Genomic DNA, 17,153 nt, shown 5'->3' on the forward strand with positions numbered 1-17,153 from the left:
CCTGACCTCCGTCCGCTTCCCCCGCCCCTTTCTGCTGGACGTCACCGCACTCCTGACTCCTCCCACTCCTTGCAACACACACAAAATGTTGGCGGAATCAGGCAGCATCTATGGAAAGCAGTGCAGTCGACGTCTCGGGTAGAAGTCCATCCTCAGGACAGTCCTCCCACTACTACCCGCCGACTTCACTGCCCTCTAAACTAAAGCTCCATACGGGGGCGGCCTTGATTGTCACTGGCAGCGTACATTATCACATGATCTCAATTTACGAAAATATCACAATCAGGTTTGATATCACTAGCTTATGTCGTGAAGCGTTGTTTTTGCGGCAACAGTACACTGCAATACCAATATCACCTTTTTTGATCTCTAATATTCTGATTATTTTCAATTCTCTTTGATCGCTTACCAATACCTTTGCTCTGCTGATTTCCAATTACATCAGCTTTTTGATGCCTGATCAAGATCTCATCTCTTTTCATTCTCTGTTCAATTCTGATTCATCTGTCCAATCCACTAGTCCTGTTTTGAACATTTTAAAAATTTCATTGTAACCTACAGAAATTATTTATGTGTGCACTGTACTGCTGTCACAAATAAACAAATTTTCAAGAATTCTGCCAGTGACAACTAACCTGATTCTGATTCTAACTGATCTAAAAATATTTTCACTTCTTTTAGAGTTGAACTTAATTTCATACTCTTAAGGCCTCAATGCTTCATCTCCTCTGATTATGATCAATGTCTTAATATTTTTGATATCTGATCAAGAGAAGGAAACTAGAGGTCCATGAGCCAGTCCTCATCAGAGGTGGAGAGGGTCAACAACTTTAAAAATGTCAGTGTGATCTGATTCCTAAATGGACATTGAACTCTTGGACACTACCTCACTTCTTTTTAATATACAGTATTTCTGTTTTTTGCACTTTCTTTAATCTATTCAATATATGTATACTGTAATTGATTTATTTATTATTATTTTATTTTATTTATTATTTTTCTGTATTATGTATTGCATTGAATTGCTGCTGCTAAGTTAACAAATTTCACATCACATGCTGGTGGTAATAAACCTGATTCTGATTCTGATTGTTTTAAAGGACCTGTCTTGGACCCAGCACTAAAGTGTAATTACAAAGAAACTTCCTTAGGAGTTTGTGGAGATTCGGCATGACATCTAAAACTTCAACGAACTTCTATAGATGTGTAGTGCACAGTGTATTGACTGGCTGCATCACAGCCTGCTATGGAAACACCATTGCCCTTGAATGGGAAATCCTACATAAAGTAGTGGATACGGCCCAGTTCCTCTATGAGGTAAAGGCTTCCCACCATTGAGCACATCTACAAGGGTTGATTGATAAGTTCATGGCCTAAGGTAGAAGGAGATGAGTTATACAGCTCTCGTTACATGCACATGCAGCTCAGCTCTTTGAGTGAAAATGCAGAAAGTTTGAAGTTAATAACTCATCTCCTTCTACCTTAGGCCACAAACTTATCAATCACCCCTGCTGTGAACACTTTCTGGAGGTCCAAGATCCATATGTTCCACGACCACTGGACTAAGTGTGCAAGTGTAGGAGGGGACTATGTTGAAAAATAAGTATGCTAAGTTTTCTAAAATTGACTCCTTCTACCTTAGGCCACGAACTTATCAATCACTCCTCACACAGGAAGGCAGCATCCATCATCAGGGACCCCCACCATCCAGGACATGTTCTCTTCTCACTCTTGCCATCGGGAAGGTGGTACCGGAACCTCAGAACTCACACCTCCAGGTTCAGGAACAGTTACTACCCCTCAAGCATCAGGCTCCTGAACAAAAGTTTTGTTCAACTTCACTTGACCCATTATTGAAATGTTTACACAACCTATGGACTCACTTTCAAGGACTCTTCATCTCATGTTCTTGATATTTATTGTTTATTCATTTATTATTATTATTTCTTTCTTTCTGTGTTTGCACATTTAGTTGTCTTCTGTACTCTGGTTGAACACCCAAGTTTCTGGACCTCCGAGAGCTGATCCGTGCCATGACCTCTTTTCAAAGTTCAAAGTAAATTTTTTATGAAAGTACAAATACAAAGTATTTATATTTGCTTATCAATGACTTTTGACCCCTGATGACCTTTGCACTCAATGTCAGTAAGAGATTGTAGACTTCAGAAGGGTAGGATGAGGGACCATGAAACAATCCTCATAGAGGGATCAGAAATGGAGAACGTAAGCAATTTCAGGTTCCTGGGTGAGAAGATCTCTGAGGATCTAACCATGTCCCAACATATTGATGTAGTTACAAAGAGGGCAAGACAGAAGTTATATTTCATTAGGAATTTGAGAAGATTTGGTATATCACCAAAAATACTCAAAAAATTCTGCAGATGTACCATGGAGAGCATTCTGACAGGCTGCATCACCGTCTGGTATGGGGGGGGGGGGACTACTGCACAGGATTGAAAGAAGTTGCAGAAAGTTGTAAAATTAGTCAGCTTCATCTTGGGTACCAGCCTCTGTAGTATCCAAGACAACTTCAGCGAGCGATGCCTCAAAAAGGCATATGAAGGACCCCCATCACTCAGGACATACCTTCTTCTCATTATTACCGTCAGGAAGGAGGTACAGAAGCCTGAAGACACATATTCTATGATTCAAGAGTAGCTTCTTCCCCTCTGCCACACGATTCCAAGATGGACATTGAACCCATAAACACTCCCTCCCTTTTTTATACATTATTTCTGTTTTGCACTATTTTTAATCAAACTAATTAATATACATATATATTCGTACTTTTTTTCCTTTTCAATAATATGTACTCATGAAATATTTTAATATTAATATTTTAATATTAAATATATTAATTTCATGAAATATGCTGGAGATAATAAACCTGATTCTGATCAATTCCTCAGTCACTCATATTCCCTGATCAATTCAGAGGCCTCCTCACTCTGCTCCTATATCTTAAGCTCTCATATTTGCTGATCAACTCCTCAGTTCCCCATGACCCAGATGCCATTCCAGCTGAGACATTGCTCCCCATTCATCTTCAGAGATAATGCCAATGCTGAGGTTTAAAATGTTGTCTCTGGGTGGTGTCAGTGGGTGGGTTGTCCATTCTCTCCCAGAGCTGAATGACTAACTGGGCCATTCATTCTCTGCTCTTTTTTTTATATGACAAAACTATAAAAGTTTGTTTACACAAAGTTGCAACAATAAGTATTTATAAGACATAAGCAGACTGTCTGACTGACTGGGCCAACTATTCTCCCCAGAGCCGGCTGATTGACTGACTAACCGGGACGTCTAACCTCAACTGGAGCTGGCTGCCCGTCCATTCCCACCGGAGCTGACAGACTGATTGAGCCGCCCATTTTCTCCTGGAGCTGACCAACTGGACTGTCCAATTTCCCCCAGAGATGACTCATTGACCGAGCCATCCATTCCCTCCCGGAGCTGGCTGGCCGAGTTTTCCACTCTCCCTCCCGGAGCTGAGGCCCATACTGAGGTTTGAATTCTCCTCGGAGCCAGTGGGCGGGCTTTGACGCTCTGACTGACTGGGCCGTCCAACATGGCGGGGAAGGCGGCCGGCCGAGGCTTCTACCTCAACACCGTGCTCAGCCTGGCCCGCTCGCTGGCCGCGCAGAAGCCGGCTCCCATCGAGAAGGTGAGCGGGGTTGTTTATTAAAATCTAACCACCGGCTTTTAAGGCGGCAAATCCCCACGGCTGTATGTCGAGGCCCGTCGGCTCTCGGAGCCTGGGGATTTCCCCCGGCCGGGAGGGAACAAGTCCCTGGCTCCGGTATACATAGAACAAGCTTTTGCCTTCGGTCTCCGAGCTCTGGGTCAAATTGACCCTAGAGACTAGCATCACGGCGCAGGTTAATGTGATATGCCACCTTTCACATTTTAACAAAATAGGACAGTTTAATGGAGTCCTTCGGCCCACATAATTTGTGCTGACCGATTGAGTCATGGAAAAGTACAACACAGAAACAGACCTTTCGGCCCGTTTAGACCCTGCCGAACCATTTAAACTTCTCCCTACTCCCATTGAACTGTACCTGGGACCATAGCACCCCCAACATTGAACCTACTCTGCACTCAGTTTAACCATTCCTTCTCACACAGCCCAAAATCCCTCCTTTTTTATTTTTAAGTTATTTTATTTTATTCCGATACAGTTCAAAATAGGCCCTTGCGATTCGAACTGCGCTGCCCAGCAATCACCCCATTTTTAATCTTAGCCTAATGTATACACATATAATGTCAATGAGACAACATCTCTCCAGATCAGTGTGTAAAGCACAGTAGTTCACATTATCTCACATATAACACACAATAGCTTAGGAAAGTAAGAATTAAATCTACTAATGAATTATGCATAGCTCAACAAAGTAAAGTGTATAAATTAAATATTGTAGGCTACAATACGAATTACCAGAGGCATTTCAAATGTGATGCTGCAGAGAGTTCAGAAGCCCAATGGCCTGAGGGAAGAACCTATTTCCCATCCTGACCATTCTTGTCTTTATGCATCAAATCTCCTGCTTGTTGGTAGAAAGTCAAAGAGGATGGATGTTATCCATGATAATACCAAGGCCCTATGAATGCAGTGCTCTTGATAAATATCCCTGGTGGATGTTAGGGAGACCACACAGGACAAATTTCAATGACCAGTTAACCTATCAACTGGGAGGAAACTGAAGCATCCAGAGGAAACCCCACGTGTTCACGGGCAGAAAATACAACCTCCTTTCAGACAGTGATGAGGATTGAACCTAGGTCACTTATACAGGGAAGCATTGTGCTAACCAGTACGTTAACGTGCCTCTTCCATGTGCCTATCTAAGAGTTGTTAAATTGTTCCTATTATGTCTACCTCTACCAACACCCCTGGCACCCACTACTCTCTTTGTTATATAAAAAAACTACCTCTGATATCTTTCCTCCACTCAACTCAGTCAGATTCTTCTGGTATTGGCTATTGCCGCACTGCAGAAAAATGCTGGCTGTCTACTGTATTCCTGGTGTACTGCCCCATATTAATCTTTCCTAAGCATCAGTGAAGTGGATAACTTAAAACAAGCAGAACACGCAAAATGCTGGAGGAACTCAGCAGGTCAGGCAGCATTAGTGGAGGGGAATAAACAATACACATTTCAGACTCTTCTTTAGGACTAGAAAGGAAGGGGGAAGATGCCTGTATAAAAAAAGTGGGAGGAGGTCAAGCTAGAAGGTGATAGATGAAGTCAGGTGGGTAGACAAAATAAAGGGCTGGAGAAAAAGGAATCTGATAGGAGAGGAGAGTGGACCATAGGAGAAAGGGAAGGAGGAGGGGACCCAGGAGGAAGTGATGGGAAGGTGAGAAGAGATGAAGGGCCAGAGTGGGGAATAGAAGAAGTGGGGGGGGGGTGAATTTTGTTAAATGAAAGGAGAAATTGATGTTCATGCCATCATGTTGGAGGCTACCCAGACAGAATATGATTTTGCTCCTTCACCCTGAGGGTGGCCTCGTCTTGGTAGAAGAGGATGCCATGTCAGAACGGGAATGGGGATCAAAATGTTTGCCTACAGGGAGGTTCTGCTTTTGGCGGATTGTGCAGGCTGCTCGATGAAGCGATCCCCCAATTTACAACAAGTCTCACCAATGTAGAAGAGACACGTCAGGAGCACCAGACAGAATATACAACATTCTTAGATTTGCAGGTGAGGGAGGAGATGTATGGCAGGTGTAGCACCTAGAGCGCTTGTAGTGATAAGTGCCAGGAGGGAGATTAGTGGGGAGGGACAAGAGGATAACTTGTTTGTGGAGTTATAAGAGACTGCAGATGCTGGAATTTGGAGCAGGAACATAAGAGTGAATACTTATGCGATCAATTATTTTGTGCTTTATATTTGTAATTATTTGAGATCACTTTGTAGAGATATGTTTTCACTTTGACATGAAAGTCTTTTTCTGTTGATTAGTGTAAAAAAACAAATTTAGTCCAATGTTGTAAAACATAAAAACTTCCACGGAATAATAAATAAGCAATAAATATAGAAAACTTGAGTTGAAGAGTCCTTGAAAGATTGTGGGAACATTTCAATGATGGAAAAAGTGAAGTTGTCCCCACTGGGTCAAGACCTTGATGGGTGAGGGGTAATAACTCCTGCCACTATCTGTAAGGTGTTTGGACATTCTTTCTGTGACCACGTGGGTTTCCTCCCACAGTCTAAAGATGTACTAGCTGGTAAGTTAATAAGTGATTGTAAATTGTCATATGATTAGGCTCGGGTTAAATCAGGGACTGATTGGTGGTGTGGCTGGAAGAGCCAGAAAGACCTATCCTGCGCTGTGTCTCAATAAGTAAATAAATAAACAGTTCCTGAACCTGGTAGTGTCGGTCCTGAGGTTCCTGCACTATCTTCCTGATGGCAGCAGTGAGAAGAGAGCATGGCCTGGGTTGTGGGGGTCCCTAATGATAGATTCTGCTTTTCTGTGACACTGTTTCATGTAAACATACTCAATGATGGGGTGGGCTTTGCCCATGATGGACTGGGTTTTTTAATTGTTAATATTTCCCTGCTTGGTACCCTGCTTCAGACATGTCAGTGACGATAAACCTGATTCTGATTGAAACTTGTTCTTTGTAACTTAACTGCCTAACCACTTCAGAAGCATTGTTAAGCAATCTGGGATATTAACAAGTAGGTCAAGACAGTTTTTCATTCTGTCTAACTTACTTCTTTTGAATCGAAAACTCCCTTTCTTCTTTTACCTGTCAGAATGCGCTGCACGGTAATGTAGTGGTACGCACAACGCTTTACAGTACAGGTAATTGATCTGGGTTCAATTCCCACCGCTGCCTGTAGGGAGTTTGTACTTTCTCCCTGTGACCGCATGGGTTTCCTCCGGGTGCTCCGGTTTCCTCCCACAGTCTAAAGGTTAATTGGTCATTGTAAATTGACCCATGATTAGGCTGGGGTTAAATCGGGGTACTGCGGGGTGCTGTGGGTTGAAGGGCTGATTCCACGCTGTGTCTCAATAAATTAGAAAATAAATAAAATGATAGATTTGCACAAGTTACAATTAGGTCATTCTGGATGGAAATAATAGTAGAGGAGACAATTTGTCTTTCTATGCCGGCTTGTTGTAGAGCGGGGTTTCCCAACTTTTTTATGCCATGGACCTCTAACATTAACTGAGAGGTATGGAACCCAGGTTGGGAACCCCTGTTGCAGAGCTATTCAGATAATCCTACATTCCTTTCAGCAGGGCTGCAACTGATGAATGGTCTTGGCCTGAAACATTAACTGTTTATTACCCCTCCATAGATCCTGCTGAGGTCCTCCAGCGCTTTGAAAGTAATGCTCAAGATTTCCAGTGTCTGCAGGATCTCTTATCTTTATAATCCTACTGTTCTGATTTTTGGAAATGTTCATGTAGGGTATTTATCCAATTCTTTTTGAATATAATGATTGCATCAACTTTTTGGTCCCTTTCAGGCAGTGCACATCAGTAACTCATCTGCTAGTCTCCTTGTATTGGTGTCTTCCATTCCCTGACTCTTTTGCTATTAGAAACAGTTGCCCCAGATTATTTTCACTCAACCCTCTAAACCTAGAGAGCTTTTGAAGTAAGATATACTTAAAAGTTCTTCAATTGACATCATATACAGTACTGTACAAAAGTGTTAGATACATACAGTACTGTGCAAAATTCTTAGTCGTGTATATATAGCTTGGTTGCCTAAGACTTTTGCACAGTACTGTAGTAATTTTATATATTGCACTGTGCTGCTGCCAACAAAAACACACACACACAAATTTCATGACATATGTGAGTGATGGTAAACCCGATTCTGATTTGAGTCTCTTTTGTGGACTGAGAGTGGGAAGGGGGCAGGGAGAAGGGAATCATGGTTGGGAAAAGGGGAAGGGAGAGGGGACGGAGCAGGAAGCACCAGAGAGACATTCTGTAATGATCAATAAACCAGTAGTTTGGAGGAATCAAATGACCTTACCCGTTGTCTCAGGGCTGGGTGTGTCTGCACCTGCACCACCTGTCCCACACTCCTCCCGCGGTGTTCCACGCTCACCATTCCCAACATCCTTTGCTAGATTTACAAACTCACTGTCCACTCCACGTTGACAAGTACAATTTTGTGCAAAAGTCTTAAGCACCCAAGCTATAGATAAGTGCCGAAGACCTTTACGCTGAATTGTTTGTGGAGTTTAGAAACAAAAAGGTGGATGATGACTTATTTGGGGGTGTTTTATAGGCCATGGGAGATCTTTGTTATATGTACCGAGATACAGTTGAAACTTTATTATCCATGACATGCATACAGATAATTCCAAAACATTTGTATGTTGATGTGGTAGAAATGGAGAAGCAATAACTGAATGTACAATATAGTGTTAGTGTTATATCTAAAGTAAATTTATTGGTGGGGTGCCATGGTAGCGTAGTGGTTAGTGCGATGCTGTAACAAAATAAGCGAAGAGATCAAGTTCATCATTATGATCTGTTCAGGAAACTTATAATAGCAGGAGAGAGGCTATCTTTGAGCCTGGTGGTGCATATTTACAAGCTTCAGAATCAGAATCCAGTTCAATATTACTGGCATATAGTACTGTGCAAAAGTCTTAGGCACCCCAGATTTTTGATATGGTTTCAGATGATATGAGCTCCAAGAGCCCTGATCTCAACATCATCGAAGCTGTCTGGGATTACCTGGGTAGACAGAAGCAAGCAAGACTGCCAAAATTTGCAGTTCTCCAAAGTGTTTGGAACAACTAACCAGCCGATTTTCTTCTAAAACTGCACAACGGTGTACCTGAGAGAATCGATGCAGTTTTAAAGGGAAAGGGTGGTGACACCAATTGTTTATTTGATTTCATTTTTAACTGTTTGCTGCTCTTTCTAGTAATTTTTTTGATATTTAGAAACTTTACATTTCATTATTTTTGAAAGTATTTTTGCTTTATAGAATTTTTTTACATGTGCCTCAGACTTGCACAGTACTGTACGTCGTGAAATGTGTTGTTTTGCGGCAGCAGTGCATTGCAATATATAATAAAACTATAAATTACAATAAAAAGTGTACATTAAAAATAAATTAAATAAGTAGTACAAAAATAGAAGTAAAAAAAATCTGAGGTAGTGTTCCATGCGTTCAATATTCATTCAGAAATCTAATGGAAGCTGTTCCTGAAACATTATGTGTGTGTCTTCAGGTTCCTGTACCACCTCCTTGATGGTAGCAATGAGAAGAGGGTATGTCCTGGGTGATGGGGTGTTCTTAATGCTAGATGCCAGATTTTTGAGGTATCGCCTTTTGAAGATGCTGGGGAGGCTGGTGCCCATGATGGAGCTAACTGAGTTTATAACTTTCTGCAGCTATTTCTGATCCTGTGCAGTAGCCCCTCTGTACCAGATGATGATGCAACCAGTTAGAATGCTCTCCATGGTACATCTGTAGAAATTTCCAAGTGTTTTTGGTGACATACCAAATCTCCTCAAACTCCTAATGAAATATAGCTTCTGTCGTGCCTTCTTTGTAGCTACATCGATATGTGGGACCCAGGATAAATCCTCAGAGATATTGACACCCAGGAATTTGAACTTGCTCATGCTTTCCACTTCTGATCCCTCAATAAGAACTGGTCTGTGTTCTCTCGACTTACTCTTCCTGAAGTCCACAAACAATTCTTTGGTCTTACTGATGTTGAGTGTAAGGTTGCTGCTGAGACACCACTCAGCTAACTGATCTAACTTACTCAAGTGTGTCTCCTTGTGACCATCTGAAAGTCTTTCAACAATAGTTGTGTCATCGGTAAATTTATAGATGGCATTTGTGCTGTGCCTTGCCGCACAATGGTGAGTTTAGAGAGAGTAGAGCAGTGGGCTAAACACACATCCTTGAGGTGCGCCAGTGTTGATTGTCAGTGTGGAAGAGATGTTATTTCCAATCCACACAGACTCTAGTCTTCTGGTGAGGGAGTCAAGAATCCAGTTGTAGAGGGAGATACAGAGGTCCAGATTTTGGATCTTTTTAATTCATACTGAGGGAATGATTTTGTTGAGTGCTGAGCCTGATGTAAGTATTTCCATTGCTCAGATAATCCAATGCCCAGTGGAGAGCCAGTGAGATTGTGTCTGCTGTAGACCGATTGTGGTGATAGGCAAATTGCAGTGGGTTCAGGTCCTTGCTTAGGCAGGAGTTGATTCTAGCCATGACCAACCTCTGAAAGCAGTCCATCACAGTAGATGTGAATGCCACCAGGTGATAGTTGTTGAAGTAGCTCACTCTACTCTTTCTGGGCACTGGTATTGCTCTTTTGAAGTAGCTGGAACCTCCGACTGCAGCAGTCCCTGGACAGTATCCAGGCAGTAGCAGATTGAACATGTTCTTGAACATACCCACCAGTTGGTGGGCACAGTTTTTCAGAGTCCTACCTGGTACAGCATCTGGACCTGAGGCCACGTGTGGGTCCACCCTTTGAAAGATGTTCTGGCATCGGCCTCCGAGACAGAGATTGCAGGGTCATAGAATGCTGCAGGGTTTCGAGTAGATGAGTTTTATTCTTCCTTTTGATGCATGCATAAAAGGTGTTGAGCTCATCTGGGCATGAAGCATCACAGCCATTCATCACGTTAGGAAGTAATAGCCTGCCCGAGACAACATGCATCTGATTCTTTCTCTAGTCTCCATCAAAATTGTTTCCTTGCTCCTAAGATCATCTCCTGTAGGTCATACCTGGATTCCTTGTATAGTTCTGGATCTGAAGCTTTGGTATATTTTGCCTGATTTGGGGAGGGGTGGGGTGGGTTTTTAAATTTATTCATTTACGAGATGTGAGCGTCACCAGCTAAGCCAGCATTTATTACTCATCCCTAGTTGCCCTTGAGAAGGTGGTGATGAGCTGCCTTCTTAAACTGCTGCAGTCCCTGAGGTGTAGGTATACCCATAATGCTGTTAGGAAGGGAATTCCATGATTTTGACCCAGTGACAATGAAGGAACAGCAATATGTTTCTAACTTAGAATGGTGAGCGACTTAGAGGGGATTTCCAATGGTGGTGTTCCCAGGTATCTGCTGCTCTTGTCCTTATAGATGTTAGTGGTCGTGGGTCTGGAAGTTGCTGCCTTGTAGATAGTATACACTGCTGCAACTGTTTGTCGATGGTGGAGGGCTTGGATGCTTGTGGAAGGAGTACTAACCGAGTGGGCTGCCTTGTACTGCATGGTATCGAGCTTCTTGAGTGTTGATGGAGCTGCAGTCATCCAGGCGAGTGGCGAGTATTCCATTACACTCCTGACCTGAGCCTTGTAGATGGTGGACAGGCTTTGGGGAGTCAGGAGGTGAGTTACACGCCACAGGATTCCTAGCCTTTGACTTGTTCTGATAGCTACTGTGTTTATATGGCTAGACCAGTTCAGTTTCCTGTCAATGGTAACACCCAGGATGTTGATAGTGATGGTGATGCCACTGAATGTCAAGGGATAATGGTTAGAGCCTCTCTTATTGGAGATGGTCATTGCCTGGCACTTGTGTGGCTCGAATGTTCAGGCTGATTTATATTTGTGTGTCAAATTGACGCTGTAGGTACAGCGTAGCCGCGAACCCTACACAGTGCCTACGCGGATCCCTACGCCGTAGCCTGACGTGTACCTCTCCCAAAATGTAACTACGAGTTGCGGCAGTGCAGACCGCAACAACTGTGATTGGTCAGCTTGGTAGCATCGCATTTCCTCCTACGCTGCAATAGCTTCCCATTGGGTGACTGAAGGGCAGGGAAGGAACTCTGGTTGCAATGCTTTCCATAAAGCTTTACAGACCTCCGAAATTATGGAGGACACATTTCGCTTTTACGAAAAAAGACGCTCGCTTTAAACTTGTTTACCCCAAGAAGGACTACCATGACCTTGAAGCCTTGCACGGGCAGGTGTGTGGGCATGTGTGACGTGCGAATACGTGACGTGCACATGCGTGTACGTGCCCGAATTGCAGAGCGATGCAGACACACCAACGCACAAGTATAAATGCTCACAACGGCGTAGCCCACTTGCGTCGGCTACGGCACAAGTATAAATCAGCCTTTACTTGCCACTTGTCAGCCCAAGCCAGGTCTTGCTGCATTTGGGTGTGAACTGCTTCACTATCTGAGGAGTCACGAATGGTGCAGAACATTGTGCAGTCATCTGCGAACATCTCTACTTCTGACCTGGGGTGGCGTCGGGTGGTGGTTTGCAGAGAAGAGAGGATGACTGGCAACTTTGATTCTGTTGGCTGCTGTCCTGAGGCAGAGGAAGTTCAACAGATATGACAAATCACAGGGAAGTGTGAAAGTAAAAGGGAAGGTAAAGGGATTCATCATACTGGCAGCCACAAAACAAAGAAACCCAATAGAACCCATAAGAATGACTGTCAAACACCCACTGTGCAGAAGAAAAAAACAAATCATGCAAACAATAAAAGGAAGCAAATTGCATACTGATGTTCATGAGAGAGTCTACAGTGACAAAGCCAGTCTCAGCCAATCTAGGAACCTGCTAATTGCAGGCACAGCCTCAGTTTAGCACAGAGACGAGTAAACCTCTTGGGGCAGCAAGTTGAAGAGTGGCCCATCCCTCACCTCTGGCCCCGACACCCTGTGACCTTTTCAATCTGACCTCTTAAATCAGCTATTACAGCTGGTCGTTCATCACTCCTGGACTCAGGCACTGCCACTTCAAGATGCTCTTCGGCCTGGGACTGCCTGCCCAACCCAACCTTTTGGCCCAAACCCGACCTTTTCAATACGGCTTGGTGCTTAAATCGGTCAAAGCTTGGCTTGTTCCTCACTGTCAGACCCGAGCCCCGTCGCATCGATTTGCCTCCATTTTAAACTGAGTCACAAGTATAAAATAAAACTAATGTGAGGAGAAACCTATTGAATAGTTCAGTAATATTTGAGTAATCTTATAAAAAATTGGTTGATTGAGCATTATTGTTGGTATAAATAATTCGTTATGGGTTATATGTATAAATATGTGAATTGCATACGTCGTTACGCTACCATGTGATACATGTGTGCCCCGCTTAAGTTAGACTCACATTTCGGACCCCTGTGTCTTCCTTTGAATTGGTTTAATGTTTTGAAGATACAAAACATAACAACTTGTGCATACGAGAGCATTCTGACTGGCTGCATCACTGTCTGGTATGGGGGTGGGGTGGCTAGGGCACAGGATTGAAGTAAGTTACAAAAAGTTGTAAACTCAGTCGGCTCCATCACGGGCACTAGCTCCTGCAGTATCAAAGGCATCTTCAAGGAGCGATGTCTCAAAAAGTGACATCCATCATCAAAGACCCTCACTACCCAGGACATGCCCTCTTCTCATTGCTACCATCAGGAAGGAGATACAGAAGGCTGAAGACACACTCTCAGTTTCTTCCCCTCTGCCATCGGATTTCTAAACGGACATTGAACCCATGAACACTACCTCACTACTTTTTAAAAATTTCTGTTGTTGCACTATTTATGTTAATTTAACTATTTGATATATATATATATATATATATATATATATATATATATATATACTTAACGTAATTCAGTTGTTTTGTACATCTATCATGTATCACATTGTACTGCTGGCGTAAAGTGAACAAATTTCACGACGTATGTTGGTGATATTAAACCTGATTCTGATTCTGCATTGTATGTTTGGATAGCATTGTCAGAATCTCTACACGTCAGAATAATTCAAAGGTTCAAAGGTCCAAATTAATGTCAGAGAAATGTATACAATATACATCCTGAAATGCTTTTTCTTCTCAAACATCCACGAAAGCAGAGAAGTGCCCCAAAGAATGAACAACAGATAAACACAAGAACCCCAAAGTCCCTTCCCCAGCTCCCCTCCCTCCCGCGTGTAAGCAGCAGCGAGCAACAATCCCCCCTCCCCCCACCGGTTAAAAAAAAGGAAGCATCAGTACCACCACCGAGCACTCAGCATGAACAAAACAATAGCAAAGACACAGACTTGCATTTACCCCAAAGACTTCGCATTTCATCCGGCATTCGACATACTGCATATTCTCTCTCTCTCCCCCTAATCTCTCTCCATTTTCCCAGCGAGCAGGGAGACATTACAAACAGCTCACTGGTTTACGATGTTAAAAGTTCGTTATGTCGCATTTTTCTAGCTCTGTGCCTGAAGATCGCAAAGATCCTGGGTCTTTGGGCCCATAGCAGATATCCTGACTCCCCCAATGACACATGGGTCTCCTGCTGTGACACCAACCCTCGATCCGCCCATCTCCAGAGCTATAAGGAAAATATACTGGTTGCTTGGTATAAATAGCTTTTACCTAATATTTGGCCTGTACTAATATTAAGTCAAAGTTCAAAGTACATTTATTATTGAAGTATCTATACTGTATGCAATCTTGAGATTCGTCTCCTTACAGGCAGCCACAAAACTAAGAAATCCAGTAGTATCCATTAAAATAAAACAAGACTATCAAACACCAAATTGTGCAAACAATAGACATGAGCAAAGAGCATTCATAGCTGATTACCATCGTGTCCAATGATGACAGGAAATCTGTGCCGGAGAGTTGTTAAAGTGGAAAAGCTGTGGCACTGGAGCAGTTCCACTCTCGCAGCCTCTCAGAGATCCAAATCCAGTGGTATGAACAAGCGTCGCAAACAGGGTTCATCCTTGGTTGCTGTAGATGACCATGATGTTTTCTGTTCCTTGTCATGACCTTCATTCTCCATGGAGCATTGTAGTACTGCTTTTCTTGCTGATGGATCTCTTAGAATGAAAATGAGTCCTCAGCTAATTCAAAAGCCCCTTAGTTGCAGGCTACAGCCTCTGTTCAATGCAGAGACGAGTAAATCTAATTTATGTCTAATATAAAATACTTCTGAAATTACGTTGTTGCTGTGATACTGCATTGTTTGTACTGAAAACATCCCAGAAACCCTCTACATCAATAGTTTACTATATCTTTCAGTTTCTGTCCAGTATTATGACTGGTAGAGGTTACTCAAATGTGTATACTTATTAATATTTGTTTTGTGTGTTTTAGTAACATTATAATGAAGTGGCCAAGTGGTGGGGTGGAGCTATGTCTCTACCAAAGGAGGTGTGAGATGTTCCTTCCCTCTGATAGCCTGCAGGTCACAATTGGGCAAGGTGTAGCACCTTCTTAGTTCCCCCAGTCAGGGTCACGTGAAGCCATGGGAGCAGATGGTGGATGGTCCTATGAGCAGCTGGTACATATCATAAGTCCTGGTTATGTGACCACTGACGCCAGGCAGGCAATCTCTGAAGAGTAATGATAATGGCTGGAGTCACCTGTCTTGTAAAGACACTGCCTAGAAAAAGACAATGGGAAACCACTTCTGTGGAAAAATTTGCCAAGAACAATCATGACCATGGATAGACAATGATTGCCCAGGTCATATGACATGGCACATAATGATGATGATGACTATGACTGGTATAAGTTATTCAAATGTGTCATGGGTTTTAATTATAATAAAGTGGAGGGTGGATCCATGATGGGCTTTGAAAAAGAATTGGATGAACATACGGTGGCAAGAAGTTTGCAAAGCTACAGAGCAAGGGCCTGTGAATGGATGTAGAGAACAGTTCTGATATTTTGTGATAGGCAGAATGGCAACCTCTTGTGAGGTAACTATTTTATAGCATGGTTCTATTTATTACATTACCTCTTAGCGGTTACAATTCGATTTGCGTTCATCAATCTTCCTACTAGTGTGTTATGGATTTCAAGTTCAAGGTTCAAGTAATTTTTATTATCAGAGTACATACATGTCACCATATACAACCCTGAGGTTTGTTTTCCTGTGGGCATACATAACAAATCTATAGAATAGTAGCTATAACAGGATCGATGAAAGATCAACCAGAGTGCAGAAGACAAAAAACTAAGCAAATGCAAAAATAGGTAAATAACAATAAATAATGAGAACATGAGATAAAGAGTCCTTAATGTGAGGTCATTCATTATGGGGACAACTCAATGGATGGGCAAATAAGTGTAGTTTCCCCTTTGTTCAAGAGCCTGATGTTTGAGGGGTAGTAACTGTTTTTGAACCTGATGGTGTGAGTTCACCAGCGGTGAGAAGAGAACATGGCCTGGGTGGTGGGGATCCCTGATAATGGATTCTACTTTCCTCTGACAGAATTAAATGTAGATGTGCTAAATGGATTGAGAATCAACTTTATTTACCAAAACTTTTTCATCTAGTTGGAACTTGCTATGGTGTGTTGGTCAGAGCACAACATGCAAAAAAAAAACAAAAACATTCAGCAGAATCCACAGGTATATTAGAGGAGGATACTGGCAGGGATGATGGCAGAGCAGAGATGGCTGAAGTTTCTGGGAATAGTTCGCAAGGTGTAGAATAGATATGTCCCACAGAGGAAGAAGTTCTCAAATGGTAGGGTAGGCAACTGTAGCTGACAAGGAAGTTAAGGACTGCATAAAAGCCAAGGAAAGGGCATATAAGGTAGCAAAAGTGTGTGGGAAGTTGGATGATTGGGAAGTTAAAATCCAACAATAGGCAACTAAAAAAGCTATAAGAAGGGAAAAGATGAAATATGAGGGCAGACTATCCAATAATATAAAGCAGGATACCAAAAGTTGTTTCATTTATATAAAGAGTAAAAGGAAGGCGAGAGTTGACATTAGACCCCTGGAAAATGATGCTGGTGAGGTAGTAATGGGGGACAACGAAATGGCGGATGAATTTAATGGGTACTTTGCGTCTGTCTTTACTATGGTAGACAGTAGCAGTGTGCCAGAGGTCCATGAATGTCAGGGAGCAGGAGTGAGTGCCATTTCTATTACAAGGGAAAAGTGCTAGGCAAACTCAAAGGTCTTAAGGTGGATGTCACCTGGGCCAGATGGACTACAGCCCAGAGTCCTGAGAGAGGTTGCTGAAGAGATAGCGGATGCATTGGTCATGATCTTTCAAGAATCACTTGATTCTGGCATGGTCCTGGAGAGCTGGAAGATTGTAAATGTTACTCCACTCTAAGAGAGAGGCAAAAGAAAGGAAATTATAGGCCAGTCAGCCTAACTTCTGTGGTTGAGAAAGCATTGGAGTGTATTATTAAGAATGAGGTTTTGAGGTATTTGG

At 42.6% G+C, this 17,153-nt stretch overlaps 1 protein-coding gene across 4 annotated transcripts in view; it reads left to right on the forward strand.

Moving 5' to 3' along the window:
- The first annotated feature begins 3,406 nt into the window (after window positions 1–3,406).
- The window catches only part of pi4kab (phosphatidylinositol 4-kinase, catalytic, alpha b), a 347,746-nt gene continuing 333,999 nt past the window's right edge, over window positions 3,407–17,153 (forward strand). The window contains exon 1 of one of the 4 annotated variants that reach the window (XM_072240890.1): window positions 3,407–3,664. In XM_072240890.1, coding sequence (XP_072096991.1) covers window positions 3,569–3,664 — 96 coding nt within the window. In that variant the 5' untranslated portion in view covers window positions 3,407–3,568. The remainder of the gene's footprint in view (window positions 3,665–17,153) is intronic. The other 3 variants (XM_072240891.1, XM_072240889.1, XM_072240888.1) reach the window with 3 other exon arrangements.

Source organism: Mobula birostris, chromosome 22 (assembly GCF_030028105.1).
Source record: "Mobula birostris isolate sMobBir1 chromosome 22, sMobBir1.hap1, whole genome shotgun sequence".
Classification (NCBI taxonomy): domain Eukaryota; kingdom Metazoa; phylum Chordata; class Chondrichthyes; order Myliobatiformes; family Myliobatidae; genus Mobula; species Mobula birostris.